Below are 27,146 nucleotides of genomic sequence, written 5' to 3' on the forward strand. Positions count from 1 at the left end.
GATTGCCAATGAGACGGCTATCCACCAAGACCAAAATGACACAGACATTAACAACAATAGGTCACCGTACGGCCTTCAACAATGAACAAAGCCCATACCGCATAGTCAGCTATAAAAGGCCCTGATAAGACAATGTAAAACAATTCAAACGAGAAAACTAACGGCCTTATTTATTTTAAAAAATGAACGAAAAACATATATGTAACACATAAACAAACGACAACCACTGAATATACAGGCTCCTGACTTGGGACAGGCACACACATAATAAATAATGTGGCGGGGTTAAACATGTTAGCGGGATCCCAACCTCCCCCTAACAAGTGCATTTGATATTCAAAAAAACATAGAAAAGGCCTTTGAAATACCAAAACAATATAGTCAAGTTATTAAATTTTCGTTCAAGAACATGCTTATTTCATATCCAACGAGGCTCCATAGGTTAAAATACAAAAACACATACTTTGATTGTACTGTAATATCATTGAAATGTTATTTTCGGATATTAAATTTGAAAATTGTCATGTCTTACTTAAAACTAGTGTTACAATGAGTATTGATCTTTAAAAAAAGTAAGGATTTTACTAAGTATGAAAAAAAAATGAAAAACAACACGTTGAAATTTCGGTTTCTGGATTTACCTACCCAAGGAACGCTCAGAGCCGAAATTTGAAAACCAAAGATATATAAGAACCGAAACAATTGAAGAGCTTTATAACCAAAATACGATCTACAAAAAAATAGCCAAATCCGTATAAGGTCAACTTTGCCAAAGGGAGTTAAATCCTTAGTTTCTAATGATTTTGAAATTTATTAACGGATAATTTAAAAAAAAGTTGTTTTATAAATCATGTCAGTACCTAGCTGATGATACCCTTGGAAACTGATGGACCACCAGCAGAGGTACATGTGTCACAATAAGTGCCTACATTGTAATTATTGCATTGAAAACTAGGGGAGGTCATCATTTGGGGTCTTTCAAGAGGATAAGAAACTCCTGTTTAGCATTTGCCACCTGCCATGCACATTGCTTATGGTTGGTTCAAATTTGGTGATAAATCTAATTCTATAACATCATAAACGAGGAACAGAAGACGTGATTATAATTGTAATTGGTTGTTGATTGTTGATTGCTTAACATCCAGTGGTAAATATTTCATGTATGTTAAGGACGATGTGTAGGTTTAAGACAAAGACAACTGGCATATATCGGTTAGACGTGATTTATCTCAGGGACGAATTTTAATAAACAGAAAGCACGTTCTTCAACACAGAGCCCTGGCTCACAGCGAACAGCTACATTGTGTAGATATAAAGGGCACACAAATTACAATTAAATCAGGAAAAACCAACGGTCCAATCTATATAAAAACGAGAAAGATAACCACATCAACAAACTACAAGCACTGAACAGCAGGTTCCTGACTAAGGACATATGTATACATATAATCTGATGTACAGTAGTTGTCGTTTGTTTATATAATATATACGTGTTTCTCGTTTCTCGTTTTTTTATATAGATTAGACCGTTGGTTTTCCCATTTGAATGGTTTTACACTAGTAATTTTGGGGCCCTTTATAGCTTGTTATTCGATGTGAGCCAAGGCTCCGTGTTGAAGGCCGTACATTTACCTATAATGGTTTACTTTTTTTTTTTTAATTGTTATTTGGATGGAGAGTTGTCTCGTTGTCACTCACACCACATCTTCCTACATCTAAATAAAGCGGATTTAAACATTTTAACAGGCGCCAACATTCACCTTAACCTGAATCAGTAGTGTTACATGACAACATAGAAGGTTCATATTATATTTATAAAAATAATTTACACTTAAAAAATATACATGCCAAACAAGAGTTCAAATGCCTTGCCTGCACACTTAGTTTGGTTGTTTGCTCGTGCATTGTAATTAAGATTGACACCTAAATTCAATGGAGAGGCGGAGTAACAGTTTGTTTACTATATCAAAAAGAGTTGATTGGACAATGGATCTTATATTGGAAACAAGTTTGATATTCATTGACCAATCAAAACCTTTGTTATAGTAAATTAGACTGTTATACTCCACCTGCCCATTGAATTTGTGCGTCAATCTTAATTACAATGTCTGAAAGATGCACATACATGCATGTATTGCTTTACTTATTTATTCAAATGTATGAGTCATAAGGTGTTTGTAAAGTCTATACTTTTATCCAACAACTGGCACAGAAGCACTGAAAATAAAATAAACACAATTAAATGACATTGTTATTAAAAAAAAATATCCAAAATCAACACATGTGTTTCATCCACTAGTTAAATAGAGGATAAACGACGTTACATAAATATTACATTTTCATAAAAAAAAAAGTTTTCTTCATATATATATGTGTTTTTTTATCCTAAACTAGATAAAGTTATAGAATAAAAGTTTGAAGGAGACGAAGGATACCAAATGGGAAATCAAACTCAGCGGTCGAAATCGAACAAACAATGCCATGGTAAATACCGTATAGCGGGTTATTTTCGAGGGTGTAAAATTTTGCGATTTTCATTGAACAAGGAAATATTTTAGCGGTTATTATTTTGGCGGATGAAATTTTTTATTAATACCTTTGCATGTAAACCTTAAATTTGGCGGAAATTATTTTGGCGATTTTCTTCTATTTGCGAAATAAGCGAAAATTTACACCCCGCGAAAATAACCCGCTATAAGGTATGACCAAAAGACAAACAAATAAAATGCTGTTTCGAATGATATCAGGCGTTCAGGATGAGTAATCAGATTCTGCTTCATGTGTACACGTGTAACGGCTCTTTCGTGAGATACAAGTTAATAAATAAAGACAACAATGCAATGTGTTTAGCGTCGAGTATATTTTGTACAAAATACCAACAGACAAAACAGGACCGGTACTATGATTTAAAGGAAATGTAAAACTATTTCTTCAGTCGTGCTGACTCAAGTCATGAGGAACTGTTACATTTGTTGGAATGCATTAGAAACATAAGGGATCGGAACGTATGGAAATATTGTCTATCAATTAATATTCTACATTTGGTGCTGTCGTGTGTTTATGTTCCGGACCATATGAGTATTTGGACCATACGCGTATGGTCATGACCATATGCGTATACTCATATGGTCGGACCATATGAGTATAATACTCGTTTGGTTATTAACGGGCTGGACCATATGATTATTTGGACCATATAGGTATATATATTTTTTTCAAATTACATTATAAACGTTTCAATTATACAAAAACTTTATCTAAAAAAACAGTGATGGTTTAAACATGACAATTTTATTAATTTTATTATCCAAAAAACTACGTAAAAATTTAATATTGATGCCATATATATATAGTTAGTTTTCATCGCTAGTTACATTCGTGCATTTAGGTTTGGATGACATTCACTTCCACACGGTATCATAGCTTTTTTGCATTTGCAAGAAATTTGTGCACGATCTTTTTCATTTACACATTTTGTTTGCGAGTGAAAAACAAGCCTTTTTTGCAGCTGCGTTCAGTGATACCGAGGTCTTTGGCAATTCTGATGTCTACGGTGTTTTTAAGAAGCTCTAGATCTCAAATATCGTAAAATTACTGCAATGCACCATCTTCACAACACAACTTAAATAAACTAATAGTATGCTACTTTCCATTGACTTCTTATGTAACAGTTCATTAAGAAATTTTTGGAATTTAATTTTTTAGTCGACATATTGCCATTTACTCGTAATAAAAAATCGGTAATGACCATCGGTAATGACCATCGGTATAAAATGTGTTTACTTTAAATTTGACAATTAAGTAAAATTAACTATGTGAAACTTTTCATTTTTATTTAGCTTATCTTGTTATTATAATATAATGATAAAATTACCTATATGATAGCGTATTTTGAAAGAACGGTCATACCATATGAAGAGTTTAGAAGTATTAAAAGTAAACTGTAACAGAGTGTTAATTACCCCGACCATACGCGTATGGTCCAAATACTCATATGGTCCGGAACATTTACATAACGTTTCGTATGTTTAATGTGTCTTTTTTTCTTTTCTCTGTGGAGTTTTGATCACAGAACTAAATTACTTGTCTTCAAGTAGTAATTCAATCCAAACTCGTTTTTTTTTTTTTTTTGTCTGTTCTGTTTAATCAATACATGCATTATATGATATTAAGCGCTTATATTTCAAACATAATAAATATTTTGCTATGCAGGAATACCTGATGAATATTTCAGAAATAGCACACAACTTTTTTGCGACAATTATATACTTTTACATTTTAACACTTTGCTTTGAAAATCATGTTAAGGTGGTACCCAACACCTTAGCTAAAATCAATTTGGCTCGTTTACTTTTCTTAAAATTTTAACAAAGTATTTACTTTCACCCTTTTACAGAAATATAAAAATTTCTAAAATTTGAACCAAGCGTTTTGTCAGAAAAAATACACTGGTTATATAGCAGTTTGACAAACACTTATTTTGATCGTTGAGAAGCTTGATATTCCCTTCACAACACAACGTAACTAAAACGTTTTGCTGATTTTACAGAGTTATCTCCCTGTAGTGTTAGGTACCACCTTAAGAATTAGTCCTCACCTTTGTTGACAAATGAAGTTATATTGCAAGGTACATTTAACGTCATACCACGTGCCGTTCACGTTTGGATCCTTGTTATAAATTGCCAGACAATCATCATCCTTATCAGTTTCATGTCCTGGTGCCCAATTAGAAATTGTGACTGGTTCCCCGCTAAAAGCCCACTCCCATGTTCCCTCTACAAACTCATCTGAAGCCCCGACGTAATATATGACTAAAAGAATTCACAAGTTTAAATTCAGCTTGGTTTCCATTGTAATCAAATGCCACAAGTACTAGTTTACATTTATGTTTATGTAGTCAACAGCAGGTATAGAACATGCCATATAGGATGACCGACTCAATTTCTATCTTTGAAGAACTTGTGTCTCGTTTTATTGTGTTGTTTAAACTTTTGTTGCTGATTTATCGACGTTCACTGCATTTTTTTCATGTGTCGAGGATATTACACATATAATTCATAACATCAGGCAATCACAACTCCAAAATAATATTCATCAACCTATAGTTATTTTTGTTGCACACCTGTGAAAGTATCTTAAAGTATCTGATTTTATTAAGCATTAACTATATGTCGTTCAGAACATGCATGAAATAGTTGTCCGTGGACGTAAATTAACTAAAAAGTTATCTAAACAATTATATATAATTAGTGCAGCGACCTACCTATCCTCTTCGCTCCTGGTGGAGCATACGGTCTGACGTTAAGTTATCAGTTTTTATTTCACTTATAAATCATGGTCTTATTCATTGCAACCATTACTGTATAATTTTATTTAAGAATTGAATGCTTCTTTTTGTAAATTTATTGGGGTGTAAAAGCGTTGACCGAAGTACATTTTGTATGAAGCGCAGAAGCGCTTCATTCTAAAAAATGTACGCACGGTCAACGCTTTTACAACCCTATAAAGTTATAAAAAAGAAGCATTCAAAACTTATAATTACATTTTTAGCTAGGATTATAACTGTGGACTTTATTGTGGGACCTCGTGTCATCATGAATGAAATGTTATTGTGTCATGCAATTGCATACGGAATAACATGTGATGTGCAATTAGCCAATCAGAATAACGTATTATAATGAAACATACATCTAATGTAATTATAATACACTTACCATCATGTCCTTTTAGTTTATTGTCTATCCAATCACTGACGTCCTGAGACTGAATCAACGCTAAGACTGAGTTATGTTCTCTACATTTCCCCTGAAAACAATAAAATTGAACATACTTATATATATTGCTGCATATTTTAAATAAATAGAGATACATGAAGGCAAACAGATATCTAAATCCATACCATGCAGTTCAAATATCTCAACCGATACAAGTTCAACTATCTAAACCTATATCAGTTCAAATATCTAAAACGATATCAGTTAAAATATCTAAAACGATATCAGTTAAAATATCTCAAACGATATCAGTTAAAATATCTTTACCGATACCAGTTCAAATATATATATACATACATGAATATCAGTTCAAATATCTAAAACGATACCGGTTAAAATATCTTAACCGATACAAGTACACATATCTAAACCGAAACCAGTTCATATATCTCAACCTATACATTTTCAATTATCTAAACCGATACCAGTAAAAATATCTAAAACGATACAAGTAGCAATATTTCAACCGACACCACTACACATAAAATATCTAAAACAATACAAGTTCAAAGAAGCCAGTTCAAATACCTCAACTGATACCAGTTCAAATATCTAAACAGATACCAGTACAAACAGGGGTGGATCCAGCCATTTTAAAGGGGGGGTCCTAACCTAGGACAAAGAGTGAGAAAAGTGAATAGTGAAACTACAGCTCTTTTTCATGTCGCGTAGTACAAGCATTTTGGCCAGTGGCAAACAGTTGAACTAGCAAATTTCAAACATTTCCTGTATCCCATTTTCATCAGATTTACAAAGAAAATAAATCATAAAATATGGTTTCTTTTGAATTAATAGAATAAAATTTATGAAATAAGCATGAATAAAGTCACTTGAAATATATTTTGTCCCTAGTATTGAACTACTAGTATGTTAAAGCAGAGTTGAGAAAAATATTGAAATGGTGTTTTTCTTAGGAATGGCACTTATACCTTTCTGATTTTAAAAGGTACCAAATATATAATATAATGAATGAAAATTTATGTTACACTATTCAGAAGTAAAGGTCAAAGTAGAAAACAATCTTCACTTTTCATGTGCAACCTATGGTTCCAAATGTATGAGAGATTGAATAAAAATATCATGACGTCTCAGAAGGATGAAAATAACCTTCAATATTCGCACAGAGTCTGTTTTTTTTATATCTGGTTGCTATATACAAATCTGTAATGTTTGCATTAAATATACCAAACTGATGCTTTTGAAATTAAAGTATACGGCACGTATAAATACTTTTCAGAATCATTTTACTCCTTTCGCGTACACATTTCTGTGCAAAACATCACTATATTATATATTTGTCCCCTGATACCAATCAGTTACGTATTAACTTACCGATGCATGATACCAATCAGTTGCATGTGTATAAACTGACCGATGCATGATACCAATCAGTTGCATGGGTATAAACTGACCGATGCCTGATACCAATCAGTTTCATGGGTATAAACTGACCGATGCCTGATACCAATCAGTTGCATGGGTATAAACTGACCGATGCATGATAACAATCAGTTTCATGGGTATAAACTGACCGATGCATGATACCAATCAGTTGCATGGGTATAAACTGACCGATGCATGATACCAATCAGTTTCATGGGTATAAACTGACCGATGCATGATACCAATCAGTTGCATGGGTATAAACTGACCGATGCATGATACCAATCAGTTACGTATTAACTTACCGATGCATGATACCAATCAGTTTCATGGGTATAAACTGACCGATGCATGATACCAATCAGTTTCATGGGTATAAACTGACCGATGCATGATACCAATCAGTTGCATGTGTATAAACTGACCGATGCATGATACCAATCAGTTGCATGGGTATAAACTGACCGATGCATGATACCAATCAGTTGCATGGGTATAAACTGACCGATGCATGATACCAATCAGTTGCATGGGTATAAACTGACCGATGCATGATACCAATCAGTTGCATGGGTATAAACTGACCGATGCATGATACCAATCAGTTTCATGGGTATAAACTGACCGATGCCTGATACCAATCAGTTTCATGGGTATAAACTGACCGATGCCTGATACCAATCAGTTGCATGGGTATAAACTGACCGATGCATGATACCAATCAGTTTCATGGGTATAAACTGACCGATGCATGATACCAATCAGTTGCATGGGTATAAACTGACCGATGCATGATACCAATCAGTTTCATGGGTATAAACTGACCGATGCATGATACCAATCAGTTGCATGGGTATAAACTGACCGATGCATGATACCAATCAGTTACGTATTAACTTACCGATGCATGATACCAATCAGTTTCATGGGTATAAACTGACCGATGCATGATACCAATCAGTTTCATGGGTATAAACTGACCGATGCATGATACCAATCAGTTGCATGTGTATAAACTGACCGATGCATGATACCAATCAGTTGCATGGGTATAAACTGACCGATGCATGATACCAATCAGTTGCATGGGTATAAACTGACCGATGCATGATACCAATCAGTTGCATTGGTATAAACTGACCGATGCATGATACCAATCAGTTGCATGGGTATAAACTGACCGATGCATGATACCAATCAGTTTCATGGGTATAAACTGACCGATGCATGATACCAATCAGTTTCATGGGTATAAACTGACCGATGCATGATACCAATCAGTTGCATGGGTATAAACTGACCGATGCATGATACCAATCAGTTTCATGGGTATAAACTGACCGATGCATGAAACCAATCAGTTGCATGGGTATAAACTGACCGATGCATGATACCAATCAGTTTCATGGGTATAAACTGACCGATGCATGATACCAATCAGTTGCATGGGTATAAACTGACCGATGCATGATACCAATCAGTTACGTATTAACTTACCGATGCATGATACCAATCAGTTTCATGGGTATAAACTGACCGATGCATGATACCAATCAGTTTCATGGGTATAAACTGACCGATGCATGATACCAATCAGTTTCATGTGTATAAACTGACCGATGCATGATACCAATCAGTTGCATGGGTATAAACTGACCGATGCATGATACCAATCAGTTGCATGGGTATAAACTGACCGATGCATGATACCAATCAGTTGCATGGGTATAAACTGACCGATGCATGATACCAATCAGTTGCATGGGTATAAACTGACCGATGCATGATACCAATCAGTTGCATGGGTATAAACTGACCGATGCATGATACCAATCAGTTTCATGGGTATAAACTGACCGATGCATGATACCAATCAGTTGCATGGGTATAAACTGACCGATGCATGATACCAATCAGTTTCATGGGTATAAACTGACCGATGCATGAAACCAATCAGTTTCATGGGTATAAACTGACCGATGCATGATACCAATCAGTTTCATGGGTATAAACTGACCGATGCATGATACCAATCAGTTGCATGGGTATAAACTGACCAATGCATGATACCAATCAGTTGCATGGGTATAAACTGACCGATGCATGATACCAATCAGTTGCATGGGTATAAACTGACCGATGCATGATACCAATCAGTTTCATGGGTATAAACTGACCGATGCATGATACCAATCAGTTTCATGGGTATAAACTGACCGATGATTGATGATGAAAAAATTGTGTACTACTTGATCTTGTATTTTTAACAGAAAATGAAAAAGATCTACAAAAAATTTTGGATACCTTAAAAATATGGTGTTGTAAAAATGATTTAGTTGTAAATCTAGAGAAATCAAAAATTGTACATTTCAGAACTCAGTCTACACCAAAGACAAATTTTACTTTTGTACTAAATAATAATGATATGGAAATTGTTCCTAGTTATACTTATCTAGGTTTACTGTTGTCAGAATTCTTAGATTACAATTGTATATTATGTTTATTAATAGCTAAATGTAAAGCTAATGGAGGTTTTCAATTTGATACGTTTACAAAACTTTTTGATACACTTGTTATGTCTGTAATTGAATACGGTGCCTCAATTTGGGGTCACCAGGATTTTTTTTGTATTAATGCTGTAAAAAATAGAGCAATGAGATTTTTTATGGCTGTGGGTAAATACACCCCTAACTTAGCCTTATATGGAGATATGGGTTGGATGCCCAGTATTATATCTCAGTGGACATGTATTGTTAGATTATGGTCGAGACTTACTAAAATGTCTCATTGTAGAGTTAATAAAAAGGTTTTCTTATGGGGCAATAAATGCTGTTATAGTAAAAATTTAAAAATTGGAATTGTAGAGTCAATGTGAAATTTATAGAAATGGATATTGAGTTTTTATGTAATACTGATTTTTCTATTGATAAAAATACAATCAAACAAATTGAACATGAACATTTTTGTAGATATAAAGAGAAGTGGTACTCTGAATTAATGTACAATGAAAGAAGTAAATTGCGAACGTATAGAATGTTTAAGCAATGTTGTAATAGAGAAAAATATTTATGTATTAATATGCCTAGAAAATATAAGAGTGCATATGCTAAATTAAGATGTGGTGTTGCACCTCTGAGAATAGAAACTGGTCGATATGAAGGCATTATGGTTGACAATAGATTATGTTTTAATGAGCAATGTAAGAAAATAACATTATTGAAGATGAGAAACATGTGTTAATTAACTGCCCAGTATATGCAGATTTACGAGCTATTTTATTTAGACATGCTAGCTCTTTTAATTGTGATTTTGTTAAAATTTGTCTGATGATGATAAATTCAATTTTTTATTACTGATGAACATTTGTGTTACTTTTTAGCCAAAATCTGCTATGATGTATTAATTAAAAGAAAAGATATTTTATATAATTGTAGATAATAATGTGTTTTGTAGAAATGGTGTTTTTTTTATAGTCTCTCATAACTCTTTTTAAAGTGGCTCATGTTGTTTTAAATATTATTGTTATTTTATTAATGTATAAATGTATGTCAATTTTGAGGTGAGACTCTAATAAAGTATTTGTCTTTGTCTTTGTCTTGCCTGATACCTATCAATTGCGTATAAACTTACCGATGCCTGATACCAATTAGTTGCGTATGAACTTACCGATGCCTGAAACCAATCAGTTACGTATTAAATTACCGATGCCTCAAATCAATCAGTTACGTATTAACTTACAGATGCCTGATACCAATCAGTTGCATATGAACTGAAGTAAAAGCAGGAATGTCCATGATATATCCAGTGATTCTGACATTGGCTAAATACCATATCACATAAACATGCTAAAGTAAAAAAAATATTTGCAAATAATTAAATTTTTAGTGTAACGCGTCTTCTTATTGACTTACAGTGTTTTGTAATTTAGCGCTTAGACATGAATCTGTCATGTGATCGTGACGTCATCAACCTTTTTTCATGATTTACTTCGGCTGAAAATGGAATTTTGAATTAAACTGTTAGAAATATATTTTTAACGGGTTATTTTAAGGTGTGCACCACATTTTTATGTTATTTTAAATAGACAGAAAAATCACAACCTTTTCTTAAATATACCAAGTGAGGAATATTTCAACAAAGTGTATAAGAAAGACAGCAGTAGTATACATGTACCTTTGTTCAAAAGTCATAAATCGATTAAGAGAAACCAAATTTGAGTCACAAACTAAAACCGTGGGAAACACATTAACTATAAGAGGAAAACTACGAAGCAACAGAAACACTGAAGTGCAATTAAAAAAAAAGAAACTGACAATGCAACATACATAGAAACGAACTATTAGATAACAACTGCCATATTCCAGAGTTGGTACACGACATTTCAGGAAAACAATGGTGGATTAAACCTGGTTTTATAGCTAGCCACACTTGTATGACAGTCACTTATAAATCCATTAAATTGACAACGATGTGTGAACAAAACAAACAGAAACAATAGGTAACAAGAGGCTCTCAAGAGCCTGAATCGCTCGCCTTATTTTTTTTTTGTTAAATCTCTCATCAATGATTATTTTGGCTTTTCAATTTATTTAAATGTTCTTTGAATCGTCCTATTTTCTTCAAAAGCAAAAAAAAAAAAATTTTCTCCTATGTTTTATTTTAGCCATAGGGGCTATGTTTCTTGACATACAAGGAAATAAAATATAAAATTTATACTAGATACTCTGAAACTCATTTAGCCTAAGTTTGGCTGAAATTGATAAAGCAGTTTCAAAGGAGAAGATTTTTTTTAAAGTAAGTCAACATGATGAACAAATTGTGAAAATCATCTTTGAAGGGCAATAACTCCTTAAGGAATCAATTGACAATTTTGGTCAAATTGACTTATTTGTAGATCTTACTTTGCTTAACATTTTTGCTTCTAACCGTTTATCTGTATCTATAATAATATTAAAGATAATAACCAAAAAACTGCAAAATTTCTTTAAAATCATCAATTCAGGGGCATTATACCTGAAAAACCAGTTACCCAATTCGGCTGAAAATTTCAGGACAGGTAGACCTTGACCTAATAAATACTTTAACTTTCTTATCTTATTAAAGGACAACAACCCCGTAAAGGGTCAATTGACAATTTTGGTCATATTAACTTATTTGTAGATCTTACTTCGCTGATCATTTTTTCTGTTTACAGTTTGTCTTTATCTATAATAATATTCAAGATAATGACCAAAAACTGCAAAATTTCCTTGAAATTACCAATGAAGTGGCAGCAACCCAACAATGGGTTGTTTGATTCATCTGAAAATTTCAGGGCTGATAGATCTTGACCTAATGAACATTTTTACCCATGTCAGATTTGCTCTAAATGCTTTTGTTTTTGAGATATAAGCCAAAAACTGCATTTGACCCCTATGTTCTATTTTTAGCAATGGCGACCATGTTTGTTGATAGATAAAAACTTCGGATACAATTTATAAACTAGATATCCTAAGGAACATTCAGTTAAAGTTAGGAAGTATTTGGCCAAGTAGTTTCAGAGGAGAAGATTTTTGAAATAGTTTACGACGACAGACGACGACGGACGACGACGGACGCCAAGTGATGGCATAAGCTTACTTGGCCCTTCGGGCCAGGTGAGCTAAAAATGTCAAAAATAGGGGTACAGTCAACATTGTGTTACTATCTTAATCACTATAAGAGCAAACAAATATTCAAACAAATATTTACCTTGGCACCATACTACAATGACAGGGAGTACAGATTCACGTGATATGTATCAAAGAAACACAAAAAGGCATCAAGACAAGGTATATAAGCACAAATGAAAGATCAGATTACAAAATTATCATAAAACCGGATGACGGAATATAAAAGAACAGAGCAACTACATATGTAACAAAGAAACACAAAAAGGCATATAGACAACGCATATTACATGTAGCAAAAATGAAAGAAAAAAATACAAAAATTTTCATAGAACAATAACACAATGACGGAATATAAAAGTACAGAGCAACTACATTATGTAACAAAAAAACACAACAAGGCATATATACAACGCACATTACATGTAGTAAAAATGAAAGAAAAAAATACAAAAATTTTCTTAGAACAATAACACAATGACGGAATATAAAAGTACAGAGCAACTACATATGTAACAAAGAAACACAAAAAGGCATATAGACAACGCATATTACATGTAGCAAAAATGAAAGACAAGAATACAAAGTAATCATAAAACCAAAACACAATGACGGAATATAAAATTACAGAGTAACTACATCTGTAACAAAGAAACACTAAAAGGCATATAGACAACGCATATTACATGTAGCAAAAATGAAAAACAAGAATACAAAATTATCATAAAACCATAACAAAATGACGGAATATAAAAGTACAGAGCAACTACATATGTAACAAAGAAACACTGAAAGGCATATAGACAACGCATATTACATGTAGCAAAAATGAAAGACAAGAATACAAAAATTGTCATAGATCAATAACACAATGACGGGATGTATATGAGTACAGAGAAACGTCAAATGGATACCACCAAACAAACGTAAAATGGATACTACCAAACATAGACCAAACAGCAAAAGTGATATAGTCATAGAGACAGGCAAAAGAATACCATAACACGCCACCAAATTCGACGTCAGTACCCAGCATATATAATGCTGTTCCTCGTCGGTTTTATATATGAAAAAATTAAGAAGACAAATATATCTCTAGTATTAAATTGTAGCATTTAAAAAAAAAAAAATCCTTTCGTCAATGACCGCTTTGTGAATAATCGTAACACCATTAATTTTACATAAAATAAATAATCTTGCTTTGTTTCGGATCATACATTGGCTTTAACGATAATGTCTCTTGGACTATTTTAATTGATGTATTGAAACCAAATATAATGAAATTATAACCCTACCTGTAACAACTATATTCAGTAATCTATGTATTACGATCATTTCAACTAGATAATGAGTTCTTTTCAGGTCAAGGGTAAATCACAGTATGGTTTTATCAGACAAAAGTAGGATTTTAACTTAGATTTATTATCAAAGATTGTTAGCACTGTTCAATTCGATTTAGATAATACGATGACGCAAATAGCAAAAGCCATTAAATATTCGATTCGGTAAACATATCGATATAACGTAAGAAGCTTCAATTCTTTCTTTTGTTTGAACGTTTGGTACTAATTTCAAAACGCCCGATTCGCAATTGATTGCGGGTTAATACATTTTACTAAACCAACTGACATGACAGCGTATTTATACATCTAGCAGAACCAAACACACGTGACAAGAATATACATCCGTACAGCAAAACGGACGAAATCTAGAGTGTATTTGTACATCAACACCACTAAACGGACATTCTACACAGCCATATAAACGTGACTTCCAAACAAACATTCAACGTACCCAACCGAACGTGACTTACAAACAAATATTCTACGTACCCAACCGAACGTGACTTCAAAACAAACATTCTACGTACCCAAGCGAGCGTGACTTCCAAACAAACATTATACACACCTAAGCAAACGTGACTTCCAAACAAACATTCTACGTACCCAAGCAAACATGACTTCCAAACAAACATTCTACGTAACCAACCGAACTTGACTTCCAAACAAACATTCTACACACCCAAGCAAATGTGACTTCCAAACTAAAATTCTACACACCCAAGCGAACGTGACTTCCAAACAAACATTCTACACACCCAAGCGAACGTGACTTCCAAACAAACATTCTACACACCTAAGCGAACGTGACTTCCAAACACACATTCTACGTACCCAACCGAACGTGACTTCCAAACAAACATTCTATGTACCCAATCGAACGTGACTTCCAAACAAACATTCCACGTACCCAACCGAACGTTACTTCCAAACAAACATTCTACACATCCAAGCTAACGTGACTTCCAAACAAACATTCTACACATCCAAGCGAACGTGACTTCCAAAAAAACTTTCTACACACCCAAGCGAACGTGACTTCCAAACAAACAGTCTACAATCCTAAGCGAACGTGACTTCCAAACAAACATTCTACACACATAAGCGAACGTGACTTCCAAACAAACATTCTACGTACCCAATCGAACGTGACTTCCAAACAAACATTCTACGTACCCAATCGAACGTGACTTCCAAACAAACATTCTACGTACCAAACCGAACTTGATTTCCAAACAAACATTCTACAAACCCAACCGAACGTGACTTCCAAACAAACGTTCTTCACATCCAACCGAACATAACTTCCAAAACAAACATTCTACACATCCAAGGAATGCAAGAGTAACAGAATACAGAAGGACAATCAACGAACAAAAGACAAATACATAAGAACCATTTATCCCAAAAAATCAGGGGCTTCGTCTGATGGAGAACAGAACTTTCTTCTTGCAAGGCAGTCGCCTTGAACACAATATGATATGGAGACAAGCGTTTGGTTTTAAAATTTCCTATACATGAGGCATTTGCCTCAATGCAGTTACGGCCCTGTAATAGAAGTGAGGCAAGTGTTCCTGAGAAAATATACCTAAAGTTATAATTGAAAGCAATTTTCAGACATTTCAAGTACAAGTATATCTAAATAATATTTATACTGTTATTATTAAAAGATTTGGGAAGTGTTTCCCGATTTTATTTTTGAAAAAGATGAATTTATGAAGAATCTGGTGCCATCTCATACTTTCGATTATACCTGCTGAGTTATTTATTTTCAATACATGGCAAGTCAGGTAATTTATTTTCCAACTACCACAGAACACACCATTTATTTTGTGATTATCAAGGCTGAGTTATTTATTTTCAAAAAACGTGTTTTCCCCTTTTTCATTAAAATAAAACAACGTTTATCGGTAATTTTAGATGCTAGAAATGTTACATTGAGAAAATTGCAATCATGCATTTATTTTATTTTAGAGTGTAACAATGTTTGACTTTTAAATAGCAACAGTATCGTTTGATAATAGTATTTGACACAAAATAATATTCAAAACATATTTTTATATATATTCAAAAAAATGTTATTTACTTAACTCATTTCGCGAGATTAATAAACTCATTATAGTTACCAGGTTTGAAATTTTGTATATTCGTCTTTCCTCTACATGAGACTCATAAGTCGAAAATGAAGAGCATTGGGGACCAAAAATTCATGAACGCCATATACAGCTAAGGTTGCCATTAAAAGATAGCCAGGCGAGTCACAAATCACGGTTATTTGATGTAACACATTTTCAATTCAATCTTGAGAAGCAATTGTAATGGAAATATTGTAAATGTTTTCTTTCATCTCTTTGGGTCCACTTCCATGCAACGATTTATTCTTTCTCGTTTTACAGTTAATGTATATTCTGTAGATAATAGTAAATATTAAAAGGGAGATAATGCTAAATATTCCAAAGATCAAAGAAAAGACAACTATTTTTGTTGCATCATCCGTTTCAAAGGATAGATAAATTAAAGTCGTTGATAGGGCAACATTTTGCGATGATACTTCAATACCGATGGTTCTGCATTGTTTGGGAGAAAAACATGCAATTCTGGAACCTGCATATCCAACAGACATTCCAAACCACGGAAGTATAATTGCTAGAAGAATCATTTTCCAATCCGAACGGAACAATCCAGGATAGAGATAAAGATTGATGGCAATCACTATTACAATGAAAAGAATCCCAAGTACTCCACCAGCCTGTAAAACATATTGATTTAAATTAATACTACAATGAAAAGCATTCCAATCACTCCACCAGCCTGCAAAACATATTGATGGTAATTATTATTACAATAAAAAGCATCACAAGCACTCCACAAACCTGCAAAAAATATTGATGGCAATTATTACTACAATGAAAAGCATCACAAGCACTCCACCAGCCTGCCAAAAATATTGATGGTAATTATTATTACAATGAAAAGCATTGCAGGCACTCCACCAGCCTGCAAAAAATATTGATGGTAATTATTATAACAATGAAAAGCATCCCAAGCACTCCTCCAGCCTGCAAAAAATATTGATGGTAATTATTACTACAATGAAAGCATCCCAAGCACTCCTCCAGCCTACAAAAAATATTGATGATAATTATTACTACAAAGAAAGCATCCCAAGCACTCCACCAGCCTGCAAAAATATTGATGGTAATTATTACTACCATGAAAAGCATCCCAAGCACTCCACCAGCCTGCAAAAAAATATTGATGGTAATTATCACTACAATGAAAGCATCCCGAGCACTCCACCAGCCTGCAAAAATATTGATGGTAATTATTATTACAATGAAAGCATCCCGAGCACTCCACCAGCCTGCCAAAAATATTGATGGTAATTATTATTACAATGAAAGCATTCCAAGCTCTCCACCAGCCTGCAAAACATGTTGATGTTAATTAATACTAAAATGAAAAGCATTCCAATCACTCCACCAGCCTGCAAAACATATTGATGTTAATTAATACTAAAATGAAAAGCATTCCAATCACTCCACCAGCCTGCAAAACATATTGATGTTAATTAATACTAAAATGAAAAGCATTCCAATCACTCCACCAGCCTGCAAAACATATTGATGGTAGTTATTATTACAATGAAAAGCATCCCAAACACTCCACCAGCCTGCAAAAAATAGTGGTGGTAATTATTACTACAATGAAAGCATTCCAAGCACTCCACCGGCCTGCCAAAAATATTGATGGTAATTATTACTACAATGAAAGCATTCCAGGTACTCCACCAGCCTGCAAAAAATATTGATGGTAATTATTACTACAATGAAAGCATCCCAAGCACTCCTCCAGCCTACAAAAAATATTGATGATAATTATTACTACAAAGAAAGCATCCCAAGCACTCCACCAGCCTGCAAAAATATTGATGGTAATTATTACTACCATGAAAAGCATCCCAAGCACTCCACCAGCCTGCAAAAAAATATTGATGGTAATTATCACTACAATGAAAGCATCCCGAGCACTCCACCAGCCTGCAAAAAAATATTGATGGTAATTATTACTACAATGAAAGCATTCCAGGTACTCCACCAGCCTGCAAAAAATATTGATGGTAATTATTACTACAATGAAAGCATCCCAAGCACTCCTCCAGCCTACAAAAAATATTGATGATAATTATTACTACAAAGAAAGCATCCCAAGCACTCCACCAGCCTGCAAAAATATTGATGGTAATTATTACTACCATGAAAAGCATCACAAGCACTCCACCAGCCTGCAAAAATATTGATGGTAATTATTATTACAATGAAAGCATTCCAAGCTCTCCACCAGCCTGCAAAACATATTGATGTTAATTAATACTAAAATGGAAAGCATTCCAATCACTCCACCAGCCTGCAAAACATATTGATGTTAATTAATACTAAAATGAAAAGCATTCCAATCACTCCACCAGCCTGCAAAACATATTGATGGTAGTTATTATTACAATGAAAAGCATCCCAAACACTCCACCAGCCTGCAAAAAATATTGGTGGTAATTATTATTACAATGAAAGCATCCCAAGCACTCCTCCAGCCTGCAAAAAATATTGATGGTAATTATTACTACAATGAAAGCATTCCAAGCACTCCACCGTCCTGCCAAAAATATTGATGGTAATTATTACTACAATGAAAGCATTCCAGGTACTCCACCAGCCTGCAAAAAATATTGATGGTAATTATTACTACAATGAAAGCATTCCAGGTACTCCACCAGCCTGCCAAAAATTTTGATGGTAATTATTACTACAATGAAAGCATTCCAGGTACTCCACCAGCCTGCCAAAAATATTGATGGGAATTATTACTGCAATGAAAGCATTCCAAGCACTCCACCAGCCTGCCAAAAATATTAATGGGAATTATTACTGCAATGAAAGCATCCCAAGCACTCCACCAGCCTGCCAAAAATATTGATGGTAATTATTACTACAATGAAAGCATTCCAAGCACTCCACCGGCCTGCAAAAAACATGATGGTAATTATTACTAAAATGAAAGCATCCCAAGCACTCCACCAGCCTGCAAAAAATATTGATGGTAATTATTACTACAATGAAAGCATTCCAAGCACTCCACCAGCCTGCAAAAAATATTGATGGTAATTATTACTACAATGAAAGCATCCCAAGCACTCCTCCAGCCTACAAAAAATATTGATGATAATTATTACTACAAAGAAAGCATCCCAAGCACTCCACCAGCCTGCAGTAATATTGATGGTAATTATTACTACAATGAAAGCATCCCAAGCACTCCTATAGCCTACAAAAAATATTGATGTTAATTATTACTACAAAGAAAGCATCCCAAGCACTCCACCAGGCTGCAAAAAATATTGATGGTAATTATTACTACAATGAAAGCATTCCAAGCTCTCCACCAGCCTGCAAAAATATTGATGGTAATTATTACTACAATGAAAGCATTCTAATCATTCACCAGCCTGCAAAAAATATTGATGGTAATTATTACTACAATGAAAGCATCCCAAGCACTCCACCAGCCTGCCAGAAAAAAATGATGGTAATTATTACTACAATGAAAAACGTCCCAATATAAAAGCACTCCACAAGCCTGCAAAACATATTGATAGCAATTACTACTACAATGCAAAGCATCCAAAGCACTCCACAAGCCTGCAAAAGATTATTATAAAGAGTTATATATACACCGGGTGCCACATGTAGATCAGTGTCTGTTTTACCTTTTCAGAACAAATGAGATGCCCTGGTTTTTGACGGGGATTGTTTAACTTTTGTTCAGTCTTTAGTTTTATAATAATAATAATAAATTCTTTATCTAACAAACATGACAAAGGTAACTTATTTAATATACAATTGTTAGTCTCACACAAGGCCTTCACACGTTTAAAGGAACAATCCATTTAACAATCAATGCATATAGCACAATAATCAATTGATATGTACAGAATTTCTTTGTTGAGCTTTGTACATGTTTACTGTTGTTTGTCATTTGGTCTTATCGTTTTTTGCCATGGCGTTGTCCGTTTATTTTTGACTGGTATCTTTCGTATATTTAGTTATCTGACCTTTCAAATGATTTTTTTTTACAATATTTAAACCTATTTCAATGGTATATTTGTTGATGAATAGTTGAAGATAGAACTAAGTCAAGTGACCTTTCTAGCGTATCTCGTAAGCATAATTTCTAGTAAATTGAGTATCTTGTTTAATGCATATAAAAATAAAAGAATACCTTTAAGATATATGACGCGAGCCTTGGAAGCTTCTTCAAGATAACTATTCCGATAGCTACAGGAACAAGTATCGTAACCAATGAGATGACTATGATGACGTATGGCACATTAAGCGTCGATGTAATGAAACTACGGGAATAAACCCACAAGTTTAATGGCATCATGCCTATTGCAACTGTTGTGGCAACTGTTGTCATGCAAACGCTGAAATTGAATGGTAATAATTATTTTATCATAATCCTTATAAAAATATTTGTAAATTTAGTCACTAAATTTGAAATATGATTTATTTGCATGAACGAAACAACGGGTGCCACAGGCTAACTAGAAACTGCCTTTTCGGGTCAACTACGTTTACAAACAGGTTTTTCTTTGGGTTAGTTTTGAAGAATATTTAGTTTTCTGTGTTTAGTAATTGTTATTTTTTTCTTTTCATCGTTTTGTTCACATCGTGTTGTGTTTTTGATGCGACATGAATTTCTATGTCCATTGGTATCATCTTTTTTATCCGAAAAAAAGAAGATTATCGAATTCTGTATAATACTTATGTATTATTAATGATGTTTGCTACTCAGTTTCAATGTATCAAGCATTTTAAAAGACGGTTATTGAAAATATGTAAATACAGGAACTAACAAAGCAGAACAAATGACGGGTCTGTAAGCTTGTTTTTGAATAATAATAATCGTTTATAAAGATTGCGGGAAATGATTTTCTCTAGATTTTTCTTCCTTTTAACTTTTGCACATTTTATCTTTCAAAAACTTAAAAATTTTACAAGGGGATTTTTTTAAACTTAATCTTTAATGCCACTACATGGATAAAACCATAGGATTCCGAATATCTCGCATAAAAATATATATAAAAAATATATTTACAACTCATCTAAACATCAACCCAACAATGTTAGATCTGTAAATTTGCTTTCGCAAATTTTTGGTTCTTCCCTCGCCGGGATTCGAACCCATGCTACTGTGATATCGTGACACCAAATCGCCTGCACTGCAGCCGTCCCGCTAGACCACACGACCACCTGTGCTCTCTAAAAAAGAGCTTTCGGTGGGCATGTGTTACCTTTCCACGCCAGTTTTAATCTAGCGGCGTACTACAGTACATGATATATAAGGCATGAATAAAAAATATATTTGATATGAATACATATAACTTACCTTAAACACACATCCCCAGACGAATAGAAAGTTACCAAATTTGATATACTCCCTCCAGGACAAGTTGCTAGGATAAGTACTCCAAGTGAATCATACTTATTTAATTGAAACGCATGCGCAATTCCAAATACCATCAACGGATATACTATAAACTGTAATACCATTCCGATAATGAGAGGAACTGGTTTCTTTATCTGCTACAAAAGTTTTGTTGGTTCTATGGTACAACCGAGTGACATCAATATGACGGCTAAAATAACAATCATAAGTATGTCTGATGTCTTTTTAATTAATCTTTTAGTCGGATCGCTAACGTCTGTCGACATTAGATCTTCTGTTACATTGTAGGATCCGCCATTTTGAGTCGATGTCATATTATCATACAAATTCATCCAACTTGCAGTTGTTTCCATCTATGAAAAAAGAAATTTAAAATCAAACAGAAATAATTTGGTCAAATATTTCGTGGATGGACGGAAAAATACACCTATTAACATTGAGAACAAAAATATGGAATGTGTCAAAGAGACAACAACCCGTTCAAGCCAAAATCCATCAATGGTTCTTCAAAACATCGAGAAATTCCCACACCGGGTGGTGGGCTTTCTTTCACTTCTAAACAATGTGTACTACATTGTAGTTCAGTGAAAAGGGATGTCATGACAACATCAAAAATTTTTTAACATGAAGATGAACCAAAATTTATAAACATTACAAGACTAACAAAGGCCAGAGACTCCTAAATTTGGACACGTGCAAAATGCATCTCGTTTAAAAATGTTTTCTGAGATCTCACCCCTCCTCTTATACCGCTAGCCAATGAAGAATAAATCAACACAGAGCTATACGTACAGTAAAATCAGTTTACAAAATGTTTGAGTCCGATGTCAGAAAAGGTAACACAAGAAACTAAGCAAAATGGCAATGATTCATAAATCAACAAAGTATTTGTAGCAGTAACTGACACGACAAACGACAGCTTCATACCTGAAAAAAAGATGATTAAAAGATAATGTCTTCATCAAAAATCAAGAACAATCACAACCGTTATGCTCATTTTTTTATGATCTTTATGTATTTATCTATAAATTCGGAATTTTTGTGTTGGTTTATATAACTTGAAAATGGTTCTATCTTATATTTGTTTTTGAATTTCGACAATTTAACAATTGAGGTTTGATAAATCCGATATTCTTCGAATTACTGTGTTGAATACATGAATAGTTAAAACTAAGCTAGATTGCAACCAATCAAATTCACTGATTAATAAATTCCTGATATTCCATCTTTGAGAATGTCATCTGGTGCAAGAAAAATTGATACCGTTAATTTTATTACTACGATGTCTCTGCTGGTGGACTATTAGTCCGCAAAAATCCGATTTTTTTTTTTATTAAAATTTGCTGTTAGAAAATATTAGAAATTATTATGTTATAGATAATGCATATTTTAAGGTTTTATGTCGTAGAACACACCGAGGGGTGTCAGTCAGGATTGATCAAATGAAAGACCGACCGGAGGGAGGTCTTTCTTTGAACAATCCTGACACCCGAGGTGTGTTCTACGACAAGAAAAACCTTACAGTATGCATTATCGGACTTATATACCGTCAAAAATATTAATTTTATAAAGATTTGTAAAATTTAGTATCCTATTTTACCGACAACACTAAAGTGGGGTATTCCTTTCTAATGCGTTCAGGTTTTAATACGCCTTGCGGCTCATTTAAAATGTGAAATAAAACTCACTAGATAATTTAAATATAAACCTTTTAAAAATTGTTATTCATACACAATAAAAATATTACTGTAACTGCATGAAGTAAGACACAAATGTATTGTTACCATCCGATAACGGTGTATGACAAATACAAGACACATTGTAAGTTATTTATTGTACCATTTAGCTTATGGAAAATAGGGAGGGGGTATGTTTAATTTCTATTTGTTCTGTTATTTCTATCGCGGAAAAGTGGTTATTTATTTCACAATTTTACTTGAATCGAATGAAAGATAATCAGGATATAATTATATACCCTCCGCAACCGACACTTCCGTGAGTTACGTTAATGTTATTCAATAGAATATAAGATTATCTTATAAGTTGATCATTTGATAGAGTAAAAGGTATACATAAATTTTAAAAAGCTAAGAACTGACACGAATATAAATACCTGTAGATCACAGTTTGATTTCCTGTTCAGTGTGTATCGTTCTGAACATGCATGAAATATTTGCCACTTGACGTTAAGCAAGCAACCAAAAATCAATCAATCTATTCAGTTTGACTCCATGAGATTTTCAAAATCTTGCACACGAATATGTTAAATCTTGATTTATTTTATGAAAGTCTACATTAAAATTCATCTGAAATATGTAATAATGTTTTTTTTTTATTGTAGCGATAAATCAACAAAACTTCACGTTATTTGTTTCTAAAATTAAATTTCTTTTACACTTATTATCCATTGAACTTAAAAAAAACACATTTCCAAATCGGCAACAAAAAACTATGAGACGAATTAAGATGTGAAGTAAATTATAGATTGTATGTTTATCAAGGAAATAATGCATTATTTTATGCCTTGGAGCATATATCATTGAAACATGGCATCGTCCGGGTTGATTCTGAAAAAGAATGACCTGACGTTCTGAAAGAAAATAACTCCATATAGGTATATAAGAATTAAGGAATGTATCTCCCTCATGCAAAGCTCTGATTTCTTTTCACGGATCTGGCTATACGTTTTGAACCTTATGGATTATAGCTCTTCATCTTTTATATAAGCTTTGGGTTTCAAATATTTTGGCAACGCGCATAACTGAAGAGACATGTATTGTCGAAATGCGCATCTGGTGCAAGCAAATTGGTACCGTTAATTTAATTATATCATTGACCATTGTAACAAGTAAAGGCAACAGTAGTATACCACTGTAAGTGAACATCAAAATGCAGTGGTGTAATTACGTTCATCGCTGGACTTCTCCCATCAGATATTTAAACCAATGTTTAACGACGTGTATTGTTAGAGTCATTTGCGGGTTTGAATGCTGATGTTGTTTACTCTGATGTCACGGTCTTAGCAAGCAAAAGACCTTTTCAAATCTTTGGGAAATTCGTAAGTTACCTACAAGTCAAACTTTCTCTACCTATCTTACATTAACTGTCATTTTAATGTTATAATTTACATTGCCTTTAAAGCGGGAGATTTGGCATGCCACAAAAGCAGGTTCAATCCAACCTTTTTATCTTAAAACGCCCTGTGACAAGTGAGGGAAATGGTCATTGTTATATTATAGTTCGTGTCTGTGTGTGTTACATTTTAATGTTGTGTTTTTGTTGTGTCGTAGATCCTTATATTTGATGCGTTTGCCTCAGTTTTAGTTTGTAACACGGATTTTTTTTCTCTCTATCGATTGATGAATTTCGAACAGCGGTATACTACTGTTGCCTTTATTTACAGTTAAAGTCAACATATTCATCCTTCATCTCAACCCATTTATACATTCCTGAAATATTTGCCACTGGAATTAGTCAGACAGCTCACTAGCTCAATCTAGTAATGTTAGTTTTGGCGTAATGATACACACAAATCGAGTGTGAATGGCATTTATTTTGGGGAACTGACTCGTAAACTAAATCTTAACATTAAAAATAATTTTGAATAAGAAAATCTTAAGATATTCTAAAATCTCACAAAATCTTAAAGTGATGGTCAAATCTAATTTTTCAATGGAAAATATTTTTAAAATCTTGCATCATAAAACAGTTTCATTTACAAGACTTACTTTACGTTAAGAATGTTTATCCACCAATGTTTGAAAGGTAAAATGTACACAATGGTGTAAGACATTAAAAATCAATTACTGCTGAATTTCTTCTGTTATGACGAGGACATACATTTCATCTTAACACATTTATTATACCATATTGTAAGACGTCGCACTTGTTGCACCCTTTGCATCACGAGACGTGTCATATTATCATTTAATTAGATAATTTGCATCTATTATTCAAATGTCTAATTTGATTTTTCACCTATTACAAAAACAGAATACATCATTTGTATTAATTACTAACAATAACCTTGAAGATAAAGTTGTTACGTCACAATCGTTGACTTTTCATCCTTCATTTTAAGCATCAGTTTAGCATCAGAAGGAGATTGTTACTTACTACTTTAATACACAATAAAATATAGTGTATTTAAATTTCTCAACTCTTTCAAAACCAGTACCGACTTGACGAGTTCAATGCGTTATAGAAACATGATCACCGGGCTAATTATATCCGACAGTAAAATCTATCCGTAAGGGGATTTCATTTATGTTCTGTGAGTCCTAGGTGTCAAAATGGTCTATGTAGTCGAACTACTATAAATAGCCTGTACACCCGATGTCGAATATTTGACATCCTAGCCTAAACATTACCGAATCAGTTGAGGATCTATAAAAAGCACAATCAAAAACTTTAAGGTAAAATCCATCTATGGTTGACCCATTTTCTCAATTTGTTTTGTCCGCATATTAGAATTTAAGTACAAATAGTAAAACAGATAGTTTCATTGCTTACCTTTCTTGATACATATGTCAATGAACATTATTTTGAAAAAAACATAATACTTTAATAAATTTACAAAAGTCATGTAAAGATTGTAAATAAGGTAAAGTTACGTAATCAGACATCTATTTCATTTAAAATTTTATGGATATTTTTTGAAAATTTTTAAAATTACATAACATCTCCTTATTTTTATAATGAGGTTAGTAGGTATGATATGTACCTAGCCATCATATTTCAAGGCTTTTTTACTTTAGGATAACATACAGCATGTATTGTAAATATAGAATTTCTTATTGACAACATATTTGTTGAATTTGGAAGTAGACGTTTTCATAAATTGTCGATATGCTTATCGGAACGAAATGTGCGTCTATGTTTTAGTTTAAGACGTGTGCCTTGAATTAGACATGAACACTATCTCTGATAAATGAGATTATTCTAATTTTAAAAATTATCAATATTGCCTACCTTAGTAGCAATATACCGAATTCATCAGCATCTGGGATATACATTTCCCAACTCATTTGGTATTCCAATGCTTGCAGCCGCTCCTCAGACTTTGTAAAGTGTCAACATTGTTTGAAACGAAAGATGATGAAACTAGGGTATGTCATGAAACGCTTCGTGCTGTTCCCATTTAAGTTCATCGGAATTTGCCATTTTATTGGGGACTTTCTGTTTTACATTTTCCCCAGAGTTCAGTATTTTGGTTATTTTTGTTTATAGATATAGGGAGATCCATTCAAATAACAATTTATAAAAGTAAACCATTATAGGTCAATGTAAGGCATTTAGCACGAAGCCTTGGCTCACACCGAACAATAAGGTTTAAATGGCTCCATAATTACTGTGGTAAAATCATTCAAACGGGAAAACCAAAGGTCTAGTCTACAATGTATATACAAAACTAGAAACGAGAAACCAGTATACATTACATAAATAAACGACAACTACTATACATCAGATTCCTGACTTAAGGACAGGTGAAAACA

At 33.4% G+C, this 27,146-nt stretch overlaps 2 protein-coding genes across 2 annotated transcripts; both read right to left on the bottom strand.

The window, feature by feature from the left end:
• Positions 1–2,192: 2,192 nt before the first annotated feature.
• On the bottom strand, positions 2,193–11,155 carry LOC134689805 (E-selectin-like). The gene is made up of 4 exons (XM_063549771.1): positions 11,069–11,155; positions 5,715–5,805; positions 4,598–4,811; positions 2,193–2,217 (listed from the first exon to the last, which is right to left on the bottom strand). The coding sequence occupies exons 1-4, from the start codon at positions 11,105–11,107 to the stop codon at positions 2,193–2,195; spliced, it is 369 nt and encodes a 122-aa protein (XP_063405841.1). The 5' UTR covers positions 11,108–11,155.
• A 5,269-nt stretch (positions 11,156–16,424) lies between these two features.
• LOC134689579 (ileal sodium/bile acid cotransporter-like) lies at positions 16,425–25,524 on the bottom strand. Its single transcript, XM_063549548.1, has 4 exons — positions 25,380–25,524; positions 21,592–22,004; positions 20,422–20,626; positions 16,425–16,894 (listed from the first exon to the last, which is right to left on the bottom strand). Exons 2-4 carry the CDS (start codon positions 21,753–21,755, stop codon positions 16,442–16,444), a joined length of 822 nt encoding a protein of 273 aa, XP_063405618.1. The 5' UTR covers positions 21,756–22,004; positions 25,380–25,524; the 3' UTR covers positions 16,425–16,441.
• Positions 25,525–27,146: the final 1,622 nt, after the last annotated feature.

This window comes from Mytilus trossulus, chromosome 11 (genome assembly GCF_036588685.1).
Source record: "Mytilus trossulus isolate FHL-02 chromosome 11, PNRI_Mtr1.1.1.hap1, whole genome shotgun sequence".
Classification (NCBI taxonomy): domain Eukaryota; kingdom Metazoa; phylum Mollusca; class Bivalvia; order Mytilida; family Mytilidae; genus Mytilus; species Mytilus trossulus.